General features: G+C 32.4%; 2 protein-coding genes and 1 long non-coding RNA gene across 3 annotated transcripts; all 3 read right to left on the bottom strand.

Moving 5' to 3' along the window:
* Positions 1-8,210: 8,210 nt before the first annotated feature.
* On the bottom strand, positions 8,211-10,279 carry LOC145957027 (uncharacterized). The gene is made up of 3 exons (XM_083073261.1): positions 10,252-10,279; positions 9,672-10,144; positions 8,211-9,479 (listed from the first exon to the last, which is right to left on the bottom strand). The coding sequence occupies exon 2, from the start codon at positions 10,073-10,075 to the stop codon at positions 9,677-9,679; it is 399 nt and encodes a 132-aa protein (XP_082929387.1). The 5' UTR covers positions 10,076-10,144; positions 10,252-10,279; the 3' UTR covers positions 8,211-9,479; positions 9,672-9,676.
* A 6-nt stretch (positions 10,280-10,285) lies between these two features.
* Positions 10,286-10,869, bottom strand: LOC145957028 (uncharacterized). The gene is made up of 3 exons (XR_014433463.1): positions 10,809-10,869; positions 10,439-10,720; positions 10,286-10,352 (listed from the first exon to the last, which is right to left on the bottom strand). It is a non-coding gene; the product is annotated as an uncharacterized LOC145957028 (long non-coding RNA).
* A 2,048-nt stretch (positions 10,870-12,917) lies between these two features.
* LOC145956724 (uncharacterized) lies at positions 12,918-16,421 on the bottom strand. Its single transcript, XM_083072312.1, has 2 exons — positions 13,383-16,421; positions 12,918-13,291 (listed from the first exon to the last, which is right to left on the bottom strand). The coding sequence occupies exons 1-2, from the start codon at positions 15,686-15,688 to the stop codon at positions 12,997-12,999; spliced, it is 2,601 nt and encodes an 866-aa protein (XP_082928438.1). The 5' UTR covers positions 15,689-16,421; the 3' UTR covers positions 12,918-12,996.
* Between the last annotated feature and the right edge of the window lie 544 nt (positions 16,422-16,965).

Genomic DNA, 16,965 nt, shown 5'->3' with positions numbered 1-16,965 from the left:
GTAATTTAGTAATTTTCATAAAATTTATTAAAGGTAATTTAGTAGCCTAGAACGGGTCGTTCCCAAATTGGAACAGGTTGTTCCCAAACTGGAACGAGCCATTCCAAACCACCAAAATGGCCTATAACCCTAGTTGGGAACAGGTCGTTCCAAAGTTGGAAACGGGCCGTTCCAAATATGGTCTTTGTGTGTTAAATCCCAACTCCAGACGGGTCGTTCTGGTTTATGAATGAGTCGTTCTAGATGTGTTGTTAACACATGATGAAAGGATCCAGAGCGGGCAGTTCCAGATTCGAAACGGGTCGTTTTGGCCACTTCTGAAATCTATAAGACAAAGGAGAACCAAGAGAAGGAGATCAACCAGATTTCGCTCTAGCTTCGTCTTCTACTTATCCAGGTAAGGGGGGAGTGAGAAACCTCGCTCGGGGGTGTGAGAATAATTGTTGGGTAGTAGGATTGACCCCCAATCTCTTACTTGATGCATGCTTCTAGGAACAGACAAAATATAAATGTTTTTTGTTTTGTCTTCTGATTTTTCTGTTGTGTTCCATGTTGGATGTAATGTGTAAATATGTAATTAATTTTGGGAATAAATATGTTTTGATATGAATTATAGTGTTCTGTGGGTCCCTGAGAGAACCCTATGGGAAACAGGTAAAATATGAATGTTTTTTGTTTTGCTTTTTGAATGCTCTGTTGCGTTCCTTGTGTGATGTAGAGTGTAAATATGTATTTGATTTCAAAATTAGATATGTTTTGATATAAATTAGAATGCTCTATGGGTTCCTATGCGAAACCCTATGAGGAACAATTATGAGTATGACTATGTAAAATATGAACAAATGACATGAGACACGATGTGAATGAGAATGTGAAACGTGATGAAATGAGATAAGCTATGACTATGAGAATGTGAAATGTGATGATATGAGACATGAAATTCTATGACAAGTGAAATGTTGAGTCAATGAAATAGTGAATGTGTGACATGCATCATGTGCATATATGATCTATTCCAGGTGTGCCGCTTAGGCCGCATACCAGTGATGTAACAAGTAACAAGGTGTACCTTAGGGTCACTAGTGATGTAACAAGCTAACAAGGTGTACCTTAGGGTCACCAGTAATGTAACAAGCTATGTGATGAAATGACTTATTCCAGGTGTGCCGCTTAGGCCGCATACCAGTGATGTAACAAGCTATGTGATGAAATGATGAGAAATGTGAAACTTTCGTATGGCTCCACATGCATGCATTTATGAGTCGATTCCATGACATCATTGCATGATAAATGAGTGTGCATGTGATATTGATTGTGTATGTGTATTGTTTACATGTGACTTATGTTTGTTGTGTGTGTGTGCTATCTAACCTTTATTTCAACACTTGAAATCGAGTGAGATATTTCTCACTCCCTTGTTGTTCTTTGTATGTGTTTAAATTGTGTTGCAGGTGATCATCAATATGAGAATGTTGGTGATGAGGCTTAGGCTTCAGTTGGTGATGAGGCTTAGGCTTCAGTTGGGCATGCTTTGATAGGATATGTGACATCGGGGCTTAGCTAGGTTTAGCATTGGAGTTTCATTAATGTTATTGTGTTTTGGAAATATTGATGTTTTATTTTGTCATCATTTCCTCATTGGACTATGATCAGCGAAATATGAATGTGAACTCTCTATCTATTATTTTGAAACCTTATTTTTAAGAAAGTTTTATTTACTTAGGAATGTACTTTATATTTATCGTGTATTATGTATGTGGGGTAGAGGGTGTCACAAAGAAGAACTCCAGCTCTGGGGTCGGAAGATAATTTCTCAATCTTCTCCATTCTCCTCTTCTTTTCTTTCTCGGACGTGGTGGAGCCAAGGTTGCGGAGTCAAAACTTCTCCTTCTTCCTTTTCGCAACATCTCGGATTCTTTTCCCCCATGTTTCTCGTCTAGCTGGGAACTACGAAGTTTACAAATGAGGTTAGGGAAGCTTAATTACTTGCTAATTGTAGGGTGTTAACTTCATGTTGTTTGAAGTGGTTTTGATGTAGATGAATTAAGTTGAGTTGTGGAGAAGAAGAAGTTGGGGTTTTGGTGTTGTTTTGAAATTTCTAAATTTTACGAAGATCTATGGTTGCATGTGGAGATTCTAAGTTGTTTCCATTGATTTACTTTGTTATGAATGGTTTGATTATAGTTGTATGTGTTGGGAGTCGTTGAGATTGCAAGATTTGAGGAAAAATTGAAGTGGGATTTCATTTTGAAGTTTTCCAGGTGAGTCACAGGTGTGACAAGTGAGTCACGAGCGTGACCGGCAAGTAACGGGCGTGACCAGCAAGTAACGGGCGTGATCTCCTCGGGTTTCAGAATATTGCTAAGACAGAGCGAGTCATGGGCGTGATCAGTGAGTTACGAGCGTGACCGGTGAGTCATAGGTGTGACTGACTCTATTTGATGATTTTCTTCAAGAATTCCTTATTTTAAAGGCAAAAATGTATATTAAAGTTGTTCAAATTGTAAATTCAAGTTGTTTATATGTTGTAAGTTGATTTTTAGTTGTTTTAAAGTTGTTTATTGAAGTTGTTTATAATTTGTAAAGTTGTATTGTGATGTATGTGGAAAAGTTGTTATGTTGTTAAAGTTGTATAGTTGTATAGAAGTTGCTAAGATGTGTGTTGTCTATTGTTGATGATGTTGTGATATATAAGTTGTTTATGTTGTAAAGTTGCTAGAGTTGCTTATGAAAGTTGATTAAAAGTTATTAGTTGCATTTACTTGTTTTAAAGTTTTCAAGATGACTATTGTTGAAAAAGTTGAATGAATGATGCCTATAGTTATAAAGTTGTATAAAGATGTCTATTGTTGTAACGTTGTACCAAGATGACTATTGTTGTAAAGTTGGGGACATATGGCTAAGATATATGTCCTATGTTAAGATACATAGTACTAAGGTGATAAGTTGAAAGTTGTTTTTAAAGTTGAATCCCTTAGTACTGTGTGGGCGGCATGGAAGTAGTCAATCCATGTCATGGTTAAATGACCAATTTGAGTAAGGTATCTAGTTAGAGATATAATCTTCGACTAGGTATTAGAGGGTGCGTAGTACTTGGAGGGAAGTGGGTGGGCTAACTCCATATGTGGATTGGTGATGTAAGCTAAGGTTGTGGTAGGCCCACACTCAAACCCTTCTGCCTTGACAATAGTACTGGACCTTTGAGTCTGAGTGACACACCTGAGCAATTATCTATTATTGTCTATACTCAGTTTTCTTTAAAGTTCCTAACGATGTCCTATACTTGACCTGGTTAAGATAGGTCAAACGTTGGATTTGATAGGGTTTATGCCACCAAGACTGCTCAACCTCAGTTGTTGGAGATCTCCTAGTTGTATATGTGTGACGATGCATTAGTAGATGTTACTTATGATGTTGCCTATGCGATTGCATTGAAGTTGTATATTATGTTAAGTGTGTAGAAAGCGTTGTTGTTTTTAGTTCATGTTGAAAGGCAAAAAGTTGAATTCTATTGTTGTTTATTGTATGTTGATACTGTTTTATGATGTTTATTACTGTGAGCTTATCCTAGCGTGTTTCCCTTGTGGTTAGGACTATGATGACCATACTTTTGTATGCGAGCAGATCAGGAGTAAATGTTATGTTGTGGCGGGTATAGGCAGGCTTTTGGATGAGACTCAACAAGAGAGCTGAGTTTTTATTTTGTTGTATTGAAGTAGTGGCTGCCAAATATTATGTATATTATATTATGTCACATTTTCAGTTGTATATATGTAGATGTGGGATTTAGTAGTCTATTCTCATGGTGTATATAACTGTTTAATTGTGATGCTTTATTTTATGCATTACGTATGGTAAGAGAAATGTGTTTGTATATATGTTTTCCCTTGATGCTATAGATTGTGTGAGACATGGCAGGTCGTTACATATTACATTTTTTTATTATCGAATAATTTCTTCGAGGCCCTCAGCTTTCACTTCGAGAAACGGTTATTATGCATAAGTCCCCTATGATATATAATCGCTCCGTTGTTTACACAATGTGTGTAACTCCCTTGAACTGCTTGAAACCTCCATTCAACTTATCAAAATAAACTTCTTTTTTAGGCCTTCAGATATAGTTTCGAGAGGTAGTTACCACGTAGGTCCTATGTGATTTCTAATTGTTCTGCATTTCATGGGTACCTCTGGATCATTTTATAACTCCCTACTCACCTATCGAAATTGGTTACTCAGGGCCGTTTATATGGTAAGGTGATTGAAATTGCTCCATGTCTTGTTCCACTTGCATGTCTTATTTGACACGCTTATGACTGCTTTCCCAATTATTGAATCACTTCTTGAGTCTGCTTTTCGACCCTTTGTACAAATTCCTTGCTAACATTTATACAATAAGGTATTTGTTGAATATTTCACATAACTAGTGGTATGATCAAATTAATGTATATAAGTTAATAACAACCTTCACTTTACAAGTAAATTTTGTAATGTTGAGTTAAATTTCACTTTACTTTCATATGATGATATTAGATCATATTAGAACTATTATCTTAGCGAATATTAATTATTACGTGCTATCGGCCATGATCAGACCACCTGTAAATGTTTAATCTTGAAAATTTTTGGGTGAAATGTCTAGTCTTATATCAACTAATAATATGACCAAATTCATTAATATAAGTGAAAAACAATTTTCATTCAATAAATTAATTTTGTAAAATTAAGTTAAATTTCTATTATTTTTAAAGATACCTAACTAATAGGTCAATGCATCGATTAAAAAGCTTACATAATATCTCAATGAAAACTTAACTTCAAATCCATTAAAATAGGGAGCATGAGATTTTCATCTAATAATACAGAATGATGAATTCGTAATCGTAGGTTGCTATGTTGGTATAGCCGTTATGGCTAGCAATATTGGTACGGTCTGAAGCCACAAATAAACTCCATGACTTGTGTTTGCAAGAACTGCATGGCTAGGGCTAGCTATATTGATGATCTCATTCTCATCAATTTCATTTATTATCTCACAATTTCACAAGTCAAGAACAGCGATCTCATATCACGCCGTAAGCAGTGACGACTACTGTAGAATAATCCCTTTCAATTCAATATTATAGACAAAGTTTAATTTCATCAGTTTCAACTTAACTTATTCCATACTCTTTACTAATATTTATTGTATATATAAAATATTAATTTATTACAAATTATTTGATCTTAAATTAATTGAGTTTTAATTATATAAGAAAGAAATGTGTTTATTTAAGATTTAATTATATGAAAACCTGATGTCATTTAATTAATATATATTCGACTTTGTTTTGGTTATTAAACAATTTTATTGCCAATATTTTTTTAACACTATTTAATCACTACAAAAATTTTTACATATAATAATATATATAAAAAAAATGTTATTATAAGTACAAAATATATAAGTATATATTTATTTGACATATACAATATATATTATTATATGATAATTTTTTTATAATAACAATTTTAATAATAAATATTGTGTTACTATAATTAGGATGTATGTCATTATATAAATATTCAAATCCACAGATATAATTGAAAGATTGGATAATTTGCATGAGGGTCTTGAATTCAAACTTCATTATCATAGTTGATTAGTTATATGACAATGATAACAACAAATCCTCCAATATACTATTTTTAACACATTAATATTATTAATTAAAATTTATTAAAAATGACAAAATTATATATAAAAAAAAGTATTAAATAAGACGTAAAATAATAATGAGTCGGCTTAAAGAGATGCTCTTGAATATTAGTCAAGAACCGAAAGATTAGCTAAGTCCAAGAGAAAAGTCCATGAACCGTGTTGGTTAAAGGATTTTTTATTGAGAAATCGGACCTAGATGAAAATGATAGATAGTTACTATATTTCTTTTATTTCCCTAAATTTCAGATGTTGGTATTGATCTGCTGTTAGAATTACTTAGAAAAACATTCTAAATGTTTGGTAAATGATTTTATCATTTTTTTTATGAATCGAAAATATATAAGCCAAGAAAAATGATTTTAGAAATGATATTTTGAAAATAAAGGCTAAAATATGATTAAAGGTCCTAATGGGTGAAGTTAGAAAAGAAGTCCAAGATTTTCAAATATATATATATATATATATATATATATATATATATATATATATATATATATTATCGAAATCACGTTATACAATATGGTGTAAGTGAAAATTTTCCCAGTTATATTTATTTGAAGATTTTTTCGAAAACAATATTTAAAAGTACTTTCGAGTATGCAAGACGCATGCTGAAGACGCTAAATATGAAGATTTTAGATCTTTATCAGGGAAGTAGTTATAAATCGAAGATAGGAAGCTTTTAGTAGATTTTGAAAGTTAAAACTTCCAAGAAACATGACAAAAATCATATATAGGCAAATAATATATGTAGGGTTATTGTAAATTGACCGTTTGAGTCAATTAGACTATAAATAAAAATTCATTATACCAATTTTTATTAGTTTAGACATTCACACATCACATCAGAAACATCACAGGGATGACAAATATACCCGTACCCGCGGGTAATATCCGAACCCGTCCCGACTTTGACGAGAAATACCCAGTTTGACCGGGTACGGGTACAAGTACGGGTAAAACCTGATATATTAAATTGCGTATAGGTACGGATACGGGTACGAGTAAGGTACGAGTATGTACTTACCCGCCCCGTACCCGTACCCGTACCAGTCCTCATTCTCATTTTTAATTTAATACTCACTTTCAATTTAATTATATTAAAAAAATTTAATACTTTTTTGTGTGTGATTATTTATTATAATATAAGATAAAGAAATAACCTAATTATAATTATAATATAATAAAAAATATATCATTTTTTTACAAAAAATAAAAAATAAAAAAATTGACAGGTAAGGGTACGGGTACGGGTATACCCGATACCTGACGGGGACGGGGATGAAAATCTATACCCGACGGGTATGGGGACGAGGACGGGAATGGGTTTAACTCGCGGGGACGGGGACGGGTATCATGAAACACGTACCCGACCCGTCCCGTTGCCATCCCTACACCATATAAGCCTACAACTCATAATGACTATTGGTTCAAAAATCAAAATATATGTATGCACCTAATTTAATTTATTTTGCCTTTACTTTCAATTTATTTTATTTGCACGCTACTAGAAAAGTGTCATTTTCCTGCGAATTTTCCTACAAAAAATATTCGCAGAAATTTTTTACGAATTTTCTTGCAATAATAATGTTGCAAAATCTTTTTACGAATTTATTTGCGAAAAATAATTTACTGATATTTTTTACAAATTTTTTTATGAAAAATAATTTACAAGAAAATTTTTGCAAATTTTGCTACAATTTTAATGATCATAGAAATTTTTTCCCATGGTAAAAATTTGCAGAAAATATTGTAAGAATTTTATTTTGTTTCTTGCAGATTTTCTTGCAAAAATAATTTCGCAAGTAATGTTTACTAAATGGTAGAGAAATTTTGCTGGATTACTTTTCTTGCGAATTTTCTTGCCAATTTTAATCCGCAGGAAAAATAAAAATAAAATTTAAATTTATAAGTTTAATATTTAAAAAAAACTTAAGTCCCACATTGATTGAAAATAAAACAATTAAAGAGTATATAAATTGGGGCAACACTTACCTTACAATTTGATTTGTATGGTTGAGAGTTAGGCTTATAATCTACAATCTTAGAATTTAAAAGATTATGTATCACATGTTAGAGGCATGAAAACAAATATTTCGGATGAATTCATTATGAGCATTTGAAAGTAGAAGAATTATTGATAGAATTTATAGTAATTTCTTTATTTTTTTCGTAAAAAATATTCTTGCAAAAAAATTCCCAGGAAACTTTCCTGCGAACACTACTAGAATTTTTTCTATTACCTAAGGATTTTCCTAGGAATTTTTCATTAAAATTTGTAGGAAATAAGTTTTTTGCGAATTTTTCTACAAATTTATTTTCGCAGCTAATACCTTCGTGGATAATTGTTTCTTGCCAATTTCAAAATTCGCAAAAAAAATTCTTATGATTTTTACTAAAAAAAAATCTATAGAAAACTTTCTTGCAAAAAAAAAATGGCAGCAAACTTTCTTGTGAAAAAAAAATTCTTAAAAAATTTGCAAAAAATATTCTACAAATTTTAAAATCCACAAAATTTTTGCAAGAAATTTTCCACGAAAATTAAAATTTGCAAGTAAATTTCTTGCAAAATTAAAATTTCCCAAGTAAATTTTCTGCAAAATTAAAATTTTGTAGGTAAATTTTCTGCAAAATTTCAAATTCGCAAGTAAATTTCCTAGGAAAAATCGCAAGTAATATTTTATAATGGTTTACACTTCTTCCCCTCCAAATTCCCCCGTACTGGAGGGACTAAAATTAGATGAATGCTCCTTTCCTAAAGATTGAACGAAAGAAGAAAAATCATGAAACTGCCTTCCGTCCGCTCCATTCTTTTCCAACTAAAAACCATGACAATCACGATTTTATTCAACTTAAAGAAAGAAATAATTATACTGACCAAGATCAACACTGCACCAATAAAAACAATTTAATTCAAAATGGGGCCCCAAGCCGTATGGACGAACAATCACAAAGCCTTGTGCCATATTTAAAACTACTGAATTGAAAACAAAATCTGAAAAGCAAATTTAGTAGTGATGTTTTTGCATCAATCAGTAGGGAATCATCATCGGTTCCAACAAAAAATTGGTATACCTAATAGGGCATACCAAATGAGTTGAATAAAACATACAATGTGCATTTCGGCTCAAATTCCAAATAGTGAAAACAAAAATATATAAAATCTATCACATTAGCCACCGAATTCCAATTCATCCAAAATATCTCCAAGCATCATCAAAGTACTGAAAGCAGTAGCATAATGTTATCTTAACCAACTACCTGGAAAAATGAAAGACACCAAACCTCCAAAAGAAATTCAGATCATGGCACAACTTATGGCCATTGGATCACTGACAGCATATCAGAAGACTCGGTGACTGTAGGTGACCCAATGGCCTAACAGCAAATATCTTCTTTTTCTATGCCAACTTTTGTGTGAATAGCAGTAGTCCAATATAATTTCAACCAAGCATCAGAGTTAAAAATAAAAACAAAAATGATTCAATGCAGCTGAATGCTAATTAAGCTCAAACAAAAGCCATGCACAGCATTAATAACTGGAGTATCAACATTGATGATGTACTTGATAATGTGTGTCATCACATTATTAACCAAAATCAAGTAAAGAAACTAAACAATGACAAGAACCTTCTCAAATTTGGATGACCAAAACTTTCCTAAACTCTTTAAGTTTAAACCTATTATCATCATAATCAAAACTAAGCAAAACAATGACAATAACCTTCTCAAAGCAGGATGGCTGAAACTCTTCCAGTCTAATTCCAGTCCATGTTAGTTCCTGATTTATAAACATAAAAGGTCAAAGATCTCATTTAACATCATTATAACAATGTCATCATAAAAAAACCACTAAATTAAATAACACTCACAGTTGGAAAAAAAATAAATACTAAAGATTTAATCTATTGCATTCAAGACACAAATCAAATATGTTAGGACAAGAAACTAAATAGAATAAGAGGTAATACACCTTTTTCAAATATCACCCTCCTCATCACTATCTTCTTCATCATCATCATTGTCAACATTTCCATAGCTACGTTCCAGTGATGGAGGTGGATGAGAAGAAGAGCCAACAAATCCTAAATGTGTCATTAAAGCTACTAAATGTTTCCTTGTCTCATTCAACTCTTGTCTTATTTCTAGCTTATCCTTTTCTTGTCTTTGCAACTCTTGCATCATGGCTAACTTCTCTTCCTCTTGTTTTTGCAATGATTCATTTAATGCCTGAATTTGACCCCTTAAAGTACACACATCCTCATATTTAGTAGAAAATCTTGATGGAATCAACATTTTGCCTAAAGATCCAAGACCAGGGATCCTTCCATTTTTCTTTCCAACTAAATCTACCCATATATCCAAGTCAGAAGGCATAGATGATTGGCTATCAACTCCATCCTCCCTTTGAGATGATAACTCAAATTTCCTCTGTTGAAATTTGTCCTGCCAATGAAATTTGTATAATAAAATTAACTTGAACTAACAAAAAGTCTCCACTTCTCCTTTATCCTTACTCCAATATTCTAAAAAATTAGCAACAAAAAACTTACAAATGTTAATTCTGCATGATGACCCACCCAACTTTATCCTTTTTCCGATGTGTACGAAAATAAAACTCACTTAATGATGGATCCATTCCTTTTTCCTGTTTCTGCATTGATAACAAAAAAAAAAAAAGATTTAGTGACATTAATTTCAAGAACTAAATTATAAAAAAAAACAATAAATTAATAATACCATTCTTTTCCAATGCAAACGGTGAGGAATTGATCCACCGGTATGAAGAGATGCACCATTCACAGATTCACGATTTCTTTTATTTACTTCTGACTTTTTCTTAAAACGTAAGGATCTCCAGTGTTCCTTCAAGTGTGCCCATACATCTTCTCCTATCCAAATTGGTTTTCTCTCTAAATCCTTTCGAACTTCTTGCATTAATTGAGACATTTTAGCTGCACCTCTTTTCTCAAAATTACGTCGCACCATGTCATTATATTCAGGTGGCCATGTAAATTTTGACTACATTGGTTTTGATAAAAATGAAAAAAAATTATTAGGCAAATATTCAAAATGGAATCTTTTTAATAAAAGTTTAAAGTTTGATTACTTGAAGCATATCAAACCACGAATCCCTTTGACCGATAGATAGCTTCTTCCATGATGGTTTTTGCCTCCCCCAAGTTACTTCGTATGATTGAAGCAAGTGCCCCAATTACCAACTTGTGTTGATCAAACCTATGTAAAATAATAAAAAATGATAATTAATTAAAATATCAAACAAAAATTCATATCATATGCCAATAAATTAAAATGACTCACCCATCCCCTTCTAGGAGTATCAAGATTTTGTTTCCATTATTGTCTCCATTAACATGACTAGATGAAGAAGATGGAGTTTCATTAACTGTTGGATATTCGGGCATATGAATGACTTGAACAGAGATAGGTTGAGATTAGGTGGGTTGAGGTGGAGGTGGAGGTGGAGGGGGAGGTGGAGGGGGAGGTCGAGGGGGAGGAGGTGGAGCTTGAAATTGATGTTGGAGGTAGAGGTTGAGAATAAGTGGGTTGAGGTTGATTAGCATAAGCTTGTAGACTAGATGATGGTATAATCAATGGTATATTAGCTTGTATAGGTTTTTTTCCTTTAAACTTTTTTCCTTTAAACTTTTTGGTTGAATGCATAAATCTCTTAGAGTCTGACATCTATTTATTAAGTATTATAACAAGAAAAGTTAGTACACATATAAACTAATTCAAACAAGCACTAAAGTGAAAATTTCAAACAAATTAACATCATCCCTATAAGTAATTGTCAATAGTATGCAATATAATGCTAGAATAACATCATCTAAATTCACATTGTGATACTAGAATAACATCATAAAACCAAACCAATTAAAACAAAAACTATCATTTGCTTTTAATCTTCTTCTTCTTCTTCTTCTTCTTCTTCTTCTTCTTCTTCTTCTTCTTCTTCTTCTTCTTCTTCTTCTTCTTCTTCTTTCTTCTTCTTCTTCTTCTTCTTCTTCTTCTTCTTCTTCTTCTTCTTCTTCTTCTTCTTCTTCTTCTTCTTCTTCTTCTTCTTCTTCTTCTTCTTCTTCTTCTTCTTCTTCTTCTTCTTCTTCTTCTTCTTCTTCTTCTTCTTCTTCTTCTTCTTCTTCTCTTCTTCTTCTTCTTCTTCTTCTTCTTCTTCTTCTTCTTCTTCTTCTTCTTCTTCTTCTTCTTCTTCTTCTTCTTCTTCTTCTTCTTCTTCTTCTTCTTCTTCTTCTTCTTTCTTCTCTTCTTCTTCTCTTCCTCCTCCTTCTCCTCCTCCTCCTCCTCCTCCTCCTCCTCCTCCTCCTCCTCCTCCTCCTCCTCCTCCTGATCTTGCTCTTCCATGAAATCATCTTCATCGTTATTGTTAATGAAATCATTTTCTAGCATTAAACCCAAATCAACTTCTTCACCATCAATCTCATCATCTTGTAAGTTATAAATTGGGTCATCTTCAATTGTTGCATTAACTTGCGATTCAGGAACTTGATAAGCAACTTCTAGAGTGTGTCTAGCATCAACAACTCCCCTTGGCTTTGTTTTGATAACTACCAACCAATCAGTCTTATCTCTTTGTTTATTAGGATAAGGAGAATAATAAACTTGAGTTGCAGCTTTTGGAAAAATATACGGATCAAATTTTCCATACTTTCTCCCTTTTTTAACTTCTACAATCTTATACTAGTTATGTATCCTCATCCCCGCGATTTGAAGGATCAAAACCAATCACAATAAAATAAAACTATTTTTTTTGTTGTTTGACTTGGCCATTCAAATTCTAGAATCTCTGTGAGAACACCATAATAATCATTGGAGGATTCATCATGTCCAACTCCATTGGACACATACCCCACAATTATATGTTGTTTTGCCTTCATTCCAACTTGTAGTGTGAAACTTGTATCCATTCACAAAAATAAATTGGCCAAGACCTTGCTAGTCTTAAAGGCCCACTTGCTAAGTCATACAAATCAGGATTTGAAACCTAAACTGGTCATTCTTTTCTCACCTAGTTACATCCAAAAAAAAAATGAATAAATAATGAAAAACTAGTATTGAAATTATTTTTAAAAAAATAATGCTTACATATTCTTAAAACCATCGTGGAAATCAGCTTCTATTTGTTCATCAATGATATCATCATTGAGATTTCCATATGTAGCTTTCAAACTTTGTACATATATACTACACAAGAGGATATTTATTTAAATTAAATGGCTATTATTAGATAAATTAATTAATATATATGTAGTGTTTGATACTTACTCAATGAATGACTTAACCTCGATACAATTCAAGAGAACATGCAATTGAGCAGCCAACAATTCTTTATCATTAAGCCACCTTTTAGTAAATTTACCAGCTGTTTGTCCAAAAGGTTTAAAGATAGACAAAGTTGGATGTATCTGGCCTTGATGAATTTCCTCATTTGAACAAATAGGAGACACAAAATAATGGGAACTAAAATAAGACGTCTCTTGCAGCAAATATGCTTCACATATAGATCCTTCCACATTTTTTTTGTTCTTCACAGTTTTTTTGATTTTATTTAAAAACCTAAGTGAAAAAAAAATGCAACACCAAATTATTAAGTAAATTAAATACCAATAATGTTGACCAAAAAATCTAATATCAATTATATTTATACCTTTCAAATGGGTACATCCAACGATATTGAACTGGTCCACCCATCCTAGCTTCATAAGGCAAATGAATTGGTAAGTGCTCCATAGAGTCAAAGAATGCAGGTGGAAATATACGCTCCAACTTGCATATGATTACGGGAATGTTTTGTTCCATTTGCAATAAATGATCATCCCGTAACATTGTTGAACATAAGTCTCTAAAGAATTGACTAAGCTTAGTTAAGGGCTTCCATATTGGTTCAGGAAGACCACTCAAAGCTATTGGAAGTAGACATTCCATAAAAATATGACAATCATGACTTTTCATTCCAAATAATCTCATAGATTTTGTATCTACACATCTAGAAATATTGGAAGCATAACCATCAGGCATTCTTAACCCTTTCACCCATTCACACACTTCCTTCTTTTGTTCATTTGATAAACAAAATTTTGCTTTAGGTTTTATATATTTCCCATTAGGTTTTGTTTTCAAAAATAACTCTTTTCTATGACAATGCTCTACTAAGTCTAATCGTGCATTTTCATTGTCTTTAGTTTTCTCTTTATTGTCCATAACAGTATGAAACACATTGTCAAAGACATTTTTTTCTATATGCATAACATCAAGATTATGTCTTAATAAATTGTGTTTCCAATATGACAAATCCCAAAATATGCTTCTTTTGGTCCAATTATGGTATCTTCCATGACCTGGAACTTTGCATACCCTCACTTCAGTAGTCTTAGGAATGTTAAAAATCATTTCCCACACTTGTTCACCACTTAGCCTAGAAGGGGGCTCATCTTTCTCAATTCTATTTTTGTAAAATGCATCCTTATTTCTCCTGAAAGCATGATTGAGAGGTAAAAATTGGCGATGACAATCAAACCAAGACAATTTGTTTCCCTTATCCAGTCTAAAAGCTTTTGTTTTTTTCATGCATACTGGACATGCATATTTTCCAGCTGTACTCCACCCAGACAACATCGCATAAGCAGGAAAATCATTTATTGTCCACATCAATGCAGCTTTCAATTGAAAATTTTGCTTTTTTGAAGCATCATATGTTATCACACCATCATTCCATAATTGTTGCAATTCATCTATCAACGGTTGCAAATACACATCAATTTTGCCTTTTGGATTATGTGGACCTGGAATGATCAAGGTTAGAAACATATATGGAGTCATCATACAAAGTTCTGGAGGTAGGTTATATGGTGTTACAATTATTGGCCAACAAGAATATTGTGTTCCTAGTTGGTTAAAAGGAGTGAATCCATCAGCACATAAGCCAAGTCTAACATTTCGAGGTTCATTGGCAAATTCAGGATACAAATGGTCAAAGTGTTTCCAAGCTTTCCCGTCTGAAGGATGACACAACACACCTTCTTCCCTACGATTTTCATAATGCCATCTCATGTGCTCAGCAGTTTTCACAGAAGCATATAACCTTTGTAGTCTAGGGATGGGTGGCAAATAATGCAATCTTTTTTGGGGAACATCTTTTGAATTTTTCTTGTGTGCATTGCGTGCTTTATATCGAGGCTCTTCACAAAATTTGCATTCCTTCAAAGTACTATCATCTTTGTAATACAACAAGCACCCATTAATGCAACAATCTATTTTTTTACTCGATAAACCGAGCCCTACTACAAGTTTCTTTGTTTCCCTAAAATTAAAAGGAATGACATTCTTAGGGTGGCTTGACTCTTTCATAAACTTCATCACATCATTAAAACAAGCTTGTGACATGTTGTTCTTAGATTTTAAACTCAACATTGTAATAGCTGCAGACAACTCAGATGTATTTTCACATCCTGGCCATAATGGTTGTTGAGCTGAATTCAACATTTCGTAAAATTTGGTAGCTTCCATATTTGGATGTTCCTCTTCATTTTGTTGCTCATGATTAAGACCAGCAGCATCAAATACCATGTCTTGATGTCTATTAACATCTCCATAACCCCATTGTTGACTACTGCTAGAAACTGAATGCATATCAACATCAACGTTTGTACGAGGGATTCTCTCTCCATGGGATGTCCAATACCAATATCTAGGTGTAAATCCTCTTTGAAGAATATGAACATTCACTTCATCTAGGGTTAAATAAGCCTCATTTTTACATGACTTACAAGGACACCTTATTTTTCCTTCACTCAAATAAACTGGTTGTTTACGAGCAATAGCCATAAACTCTTCAAGGCCATTTAAAAACTCAGTTGTATATCCCCTTCGACCAGGAAGAAGCCTATTATACATCCATGCTCGATAAGTGGCCATTTCCATTTTCAGCTTGACTCCAAAATGACTAAGAAACATGAATCAAACAATAAAATTAGACATACAACTTATAAGGAATATAATTGAATATTCCTTATATCTAATAATAATAGTAATTAAAAGCAACTAATAATGGAACAGATTTAGTTAGCTTGACAGCTTAAGATTTAGGTATAATTATATCAACATATTGTAATATAATTAAATCTTCTTCTTGATAAGATGGGAACAGATTTAGTTTATGATATAATTATTAAAAATTAAGATTTAACTTGTACATAAAAATTTCATTTATGATTCATTTGTTACATTACAGTAAGCTGTTACTGTAATATCAAAGATCTAGTAGTCACACTTGCTACAACACCAACCTATCATTTATGATTCATTTGTTACATTACAACTTGTACATAAAAATTTCATTAACACGTTCATTATTAGAAAACATATATACAACAGTCATGGGAACATACAAATACACAAGTGATGGCCACAAGTTAGGCGTGAATTATTCTTACTTTGAATTCAAATGAGTTGTCGTGCACCCAGTAGTGAGTAGAACAAAAGCAGCCCACTGAATCTCACTTAATCTGAAATGTAACAAGAACACAATCCAAAACAGCCTCAAGAACCATGAATTTTGGTGATGTAGCAGACCATATTAGTAAGATTAGTACAGATAGTTATCAAGCAATGGTCTCAAAACTTAAAACTAATGCAAATACAAATAAATAGTGAGAAAGCATCAAAGAAAGGAGATTTTGTCTTAATTCAATCACTCCGTGTCTTATATCTGATCCCTAATAATTGGTTCAGATGTTGTTTGTGTCTTATATCTTATATAACGCATTATGCATACTATTTTTACTTTTTAAATAAAACCTATAACCCTTATAAAAACGTCATTAAATGACAAACATTTAACTTTAGATAAAAGACTATTAACAAAGACGATCTAACTTCTATGCTGACAATATCTGATTGTTACTAAATGACAAATTAACATAAATATATTAGAGGCATGTTTTAAATAGTCGCATCAAAGTTTAAACAATGAAAACCTCATTATTAAAGCTAAAGTATCTCACTATAATTAAAGATAATGCAACGTAAGTGACTAACTCATCTACATGACTACATGTGCCAAGTGAGAGTTTTTAGAAAGTTGAGCATATCAAGATGTTAGACCTAAAAAAATGTTTTAAAATGATACAATTGTTTCTCGTCAGGGATGATAGCTTAAATAACCTAATTAACCATGTACAAAAATTTAGAAGTGTATGTACAATATATATTAATTAAAGACATTGAGTTTG

This window comes from Cajanus cajan, chromosome 4, assembly GCF_000230855.2.
Source record: "Cajanus cajan strain Asha chromosome 4, NIPB_CcT2T_4, whole genome shotgun sequence".
Classification (NCBI taxonomy): domain Eukaryota; kingdom Viridiplantae; phylum Streptophyta; class Magnoliopsida; order Fabales; family Fabaceae; genus Cajanus; species Cajanus cajan.
This window is presented reverse-complemented; position numbering and strand designations above follow the sequence as displayed.